At 54.6% G+C, this 4,399-nt stretch overlaps 1 protein-coding gene across 4 annotated transcripts in view; it reads right to left on the bottom strand.

Annotated features, from left to right (window-relative positions):
* Positions 1-521: 521 nt before the first annotated feature.
* LOC113801792 (uncharacterized) overlaps positions 522-4,399 on the bottom strand; it is a 42,150-nt gene continuing 38,272 nt past the window's right edge. For all 4 annotated transcript variants that reach the window (XM_070121796.1, XM_070121795.1, XM_070121797.1 and 1 more), the window contains exons 5-7: positions 3,678-3,835; positions 3,323-3,388; positions 522-1,072 (exon numbers count right to left, since the gene is read on the bottom strand). In XM_070121796.1, coding sequence (XP_069977897.1) covers positions 593-1,072; positions 3,323-3,388; positions 3,678-3,835 — 704 coding nt within the window. In that variant the 3' untranslated portion in view covers positions 522-592. The remainder of the gene's footprint in view (positions 1,073-3,322; positions 3,389-3,677; positions 3,836-4,399) is intronic.

Raw genomic sequence — 4,399 nt, 5'->3', positions numbered from 1 at the left:
AATAAATATTTCGGTCGACATCGAAAAGGGCTGCCGCCACCTAAAAAACAGCTGTCAGGCTTTTAAATTTTCAGGGGAGAATTGGAGGCCCTGGAACTCCTTGAAAATGCATAAAACACGATTTCGGCAAGGGCGAAAATGGTCCCTCAAAAAAGGAGACGATCCACTTTTGTAATGTACTCAAAAGTTGAGTGCTGCATCCATAAAATTTCATAACTGGCACAAGGTCAGACTTTTACACGGCTGTAACACATTAGTGAGTGGATGGTAGAAAAGGTTGGAGAAGAGAATGATAAGGAAGGGGAAAGAAGGGAAGACCGTTCAAAATCGGTTGAGGGCTGACGCCCAAGATAGGGGTGATCCCTGGCCTTGTGCCTGTCTCCGTCTCCTAGCCCCCCCCCTCCCCTGGACGACAACGGGCAGGGGATCCGGTAGGGGGCTTACATATATGTTATGTATTCTGAATACACACCTGTGATTATAATGAGTATTTCAATAGGGGTAAATGCAAAGGTAGAAGCTGGAAAAATACCCAATTTTATTCTAATTTGTAACAGAAGCGCATCATTTCATTCACTCGAGTAGATAAAAGTCACACGGTTATAATATGCATCACGGCGATGAGGACGAGCAGTACGGGCGCCAGGTACGTAACTGCGCCGTGAGCGGAGGCGTCGTCAGCGTCTGGGATGCTCGTGGAGGCGTCGTCGTCGTCAGCGTCTGGGATGCTCGTGGAGGCGTCGTCGTCGTCAGCGTCTGGGATGCTCGTGGAGGCGGCGTCGGCGTCAGCGTCTGGGATGCTTGTGGAGGCGGCGTCGGCGTCAGCGTCTGGGATGCTCGTGGAGGCGTCGTCGTCGTCGTCAGCGTCTGGGATGCTCGTGGAGGCGTCGTCGTCGTCGTCAGCGTCTGGGATGCTCGTGGAGGCGTCGTCGTCGTCGTCAGCGTCTAGGATGCTCGTGGAGGCGTCGTCGTCAGCGACTTGGATGCTCGCGAAGATCCTAACCGGGACAATGCCTTCTTTGGTGGTGTTCGTGGGATTCATCATTACTTGGAATCCATTGTCCGGAATCGTCTGAAAGAACCAAAGGCATAATATGCTTTAGTAATATATAGTTAGGATGACAAGATCAGATTTCTGATACAACTCTATCGGTGATGATAAAAAGATAAAGTTCTCTTATAGACACAAGCGTCGTCGTCGTCAGCGTCTGGGATGTTCGTGGAGGAGGAGGAGGAGGAGGCGTTGTCGTCGTCGTCGTCGTCGTCGTCGTCAGCGTCTGGGATGTTCGTGGAGGAGGAGTCGTCGTCGTCAGCGTCTGGGATGTTCGTGGAGGAGGCGTCGTCGTCGTCGTCAGCGTCTGGGATGTTCGTGGAGGAGGCGTCGTCGTCGTCGTCAGCGTCTGGGATGTTCGTGGAGGAGGCGTCGTCGTCAGCGTCTGGGATGTTCGTGGAGGAGGCGTCGTCGTCGTCAGCGTCTGGGATGTTCGTGGAGGAGTCGTCGTCGTCAGCGTCTGGGATGTTCGTGGAGGAGGCGTCGTCGTCGTCTGGGATGTTCGTGGAGGAGGCGTCGTCGTCGTCAGCGTCTGGGATGTTCGTGGAGGAGGAGGCGTCGTCGTCAGCGTCTGGGATGTTCGTGGAGGAGGAGGCGTCGTCGTCAGCGTCTGGGATGTTCGTGGAGGAGGAGGCGTCGTCGTCAGCGTCTGGGATGTTCGTGGAGGAGGAGGCGTCGTCGTCAGCGTCTGGGATGTTCGTGGAGGAGGCGTCGTCGTCGTCGTCAGCGTCTGGGATGTTCGTGGAGGAGGCGTCGTCGTCGTCGTCAGCGTCTGGGATGTTCGTGGAGGCGTCGTCGTCGTCGTCGTCAGCGTCTGGGATGTTCGTGGAGGAGGCGTCGTCGTCGTCGTCAGCGTCTGGGATGTTCGTGGAGGAGGAGGCGTCGTCAGCGTCTGGGATGTTAGTGGTGGAGGAGGAGGAGGAGGAGGAGGAGGAGGAGGAGGCGTTGTCGTCGTCGTCGTCAGCGTCTGGGATGTTCGTGGAGGAGGAGGAGGAGGAGGAGGAGGCGTTGTCGTCGTCGTCGTCAGCGTCTGGGATGTTCGTGGAGGAGGAGGCGTTGTCGTCGTCGTCGTCGTCAGCGTCTGGGATGTTAGTGGTGGAGGAGGAGGAGGAGGTCGTCGTCGTCGTCAGCGTCTGGGATGTTCGTGGAGGAGGAGGAGGCGTTGTCGTCGTCGTCGTCAGCGTCTGGGATGTTAGTGGAGGAGGAGGAGGAGGAGGAGGAGGCGTCGTCGTCGTCGTCAGCGTCTGGGATGTTCGTGGAGGAGGCGTCGTCGTCGTCGTCAGCGTCTGGGATGTTCGTGGAGGAGGCGTCGTCGTCGTCGTCAGCGTCTGGGATGTTCGTGGAGGAGGCGTCGTCGTCGTCGTCAGCGTCTGGGATGTTCGTGGAGGAGGCGTCGTCGTCGTCGTCAGCGTCTGGGATGTTCGTGGAGGAGGCGTCGTCGTCGTCGTCAGCGTCTGGGATGTTCGTGGAGGAGGCGTCGTCGTCGTCGTCAGCGTCTGGGATGTTCGTGGAGGAGGCGTCGTCGTCGTCGTCAGCGTCTGGGATGTTCGTGGAGGAGGCGTCGTCGTCGTCGTCAGCGTCTGGGATGTTCGTGGAGGAGGCGTCGTCGTCGTCGTCAGCGTCTGGGATGTTCGTGGAGGCGTCGTCGTCGTCGTCATCAGCGTCTGGGATGTTCGTGGAGGAGGCGTCGTCGTCGTCGTCAGCGTCTGGGATGTTCGTGGAGGAGGCGTCGTCGTCGTCGTCAGCGTCTGGGATGTTCGTGGAGGAGGCGTCGTCGTCGTCGTCAGCGTCTGGGATGTTCGTGGAGGAGGCGTCGTCGTCGTCGTCAGCGTCTGGGATGTTCGTGGAGGAGGCGTCGTCGTCGTCGTCAGCGTCTGGGATGTTCGTGGAGGAGGCGTCGTCGTCGTCGTCAGCGTCTGGGATGTTCGTGGAGGAGGCGTCGTCGTCGTCGTCAGCGTCTGGGATGTTCGTGGAGGAGGCGTCGTCGTCGTCGTCAGCGTCTGGGATGTTCGTGGAGGAGGCGTCGTCGTCGTCGTCAGCGTCTGGGATGTTCGTGGAGGAGGCGTCGTCGTCGTCGTCAGCGTCTGGGATGTTCGTGGAGGAGGCGTCGTCGTCGTCGTCAGCGTCTGGGATGTTCGTGGAGGAGGCGTCGTCGTCAGCGTCTGGGATGTTCGTGGAGGAGGCGTCGTCGTCGTCGTCAGCGTCTGGGATGTTCGTGGAGGAGGCGTCGTCGTCGTCGTCAGCGTCTAGGAAGCTCGCGAAGATCCTAACCGAGTCAGTGACTCTTTTGGTGCTCATGGGCTTCACTATTACGCGGAATCCCTTGGCTGGAAGCATCTGAAAGAACCAAAGGCATAATATGCTTTAGTAATATATAGTTAGGATGACGATCAGATTTCTGATACAACTGTATCGGTGATAAAAAGATAAATCTCTCTTATAGACGCACAGCAATGATAATGAAACAGGTACAGCCACAGTCAAAACTCTTCTCAAACATGTTTCGAATCCCGCCTCGAAGATCCGTTTAATACAGTTCTTTTCGCAAAGGGCAAGACGGATTCGAAGCTTAATTTCATTAAAAGATTTTTTTCTGCCACCGTATTTCTCTAAACTGGAAACGAACCTCCAGTTTAGCCACGTTCTCCAAGACATAGATATTGTCTTCGAATAATTCCACATGCGTCGGATTGGCCGTCGAGGTGTCGATGCCGACCCCCACGACCCCCAGCCCTGAGTCGCCCTTGAGCGCAGTCAGGTACTTGGCTGCGTCGAGGCTGATTCCTGGAAGTTAAAAAAGGAATTAGTCTCTGGGGCCGGATTTACTAATGTCTTACGATATCGTAAATGGGTTGTTTATATCGTAAAACAAAATACTCTCTCGTTTCTCGCAACGAGCGTATTTTCAGAGCACTCCCGAGGTCGTAAACACATCTCCGTACGAGAGACATCTACGGGAGCCCGAAACCACTCGTGACGCTTATCGTAGCGACCCTCCTCAGCTCATATCAGCTTCATAAATACCTTCAGGAGTGTGTAAAGGTCACTTTGCCATGTGGAAATCAATTAATGTGCAAGAGCAACCTACTGAGGATGCATAGTAACGGAAAAAAAACAATATGACTAATGTAAGTAAGGATTGGCCTTTACCAATGCATAGAGGTGCGGAAACACTTGATGTAAATCACTCAGCAAGTTTGATTTATCATGAATTAAAGGATCTCTTAACACATCTTCAAGTACGAAATCTGAATGAAAATGCACAATTCCATCATTATGACTATTTTCCTCTATAGCAACAAAACAATATCTAATAACAAATGTTACCAATATACAAACACACCTCTT

The sequence above is a fragment of the Penaeus vannamei genome, chromosome 5 (genome assembly GCF_042767895.1).
Source record: "Penaeus vannamei isolate JL-2024 chromosome 5, ASM4276789v1, whole genome shotgun sequence".
In the NCBI taxonomy this organism is placed as follows: Eukaryota; Metazoa; Arthropoda; class Malacostraca; order Decapoda; family Penaeidae; genus Penaeus; species Penaeus vannamei.
Note: the sequence above shows the minus strand (reverse complement) of the source record. Positions and strands in the feature narration are given on the sequence as shown.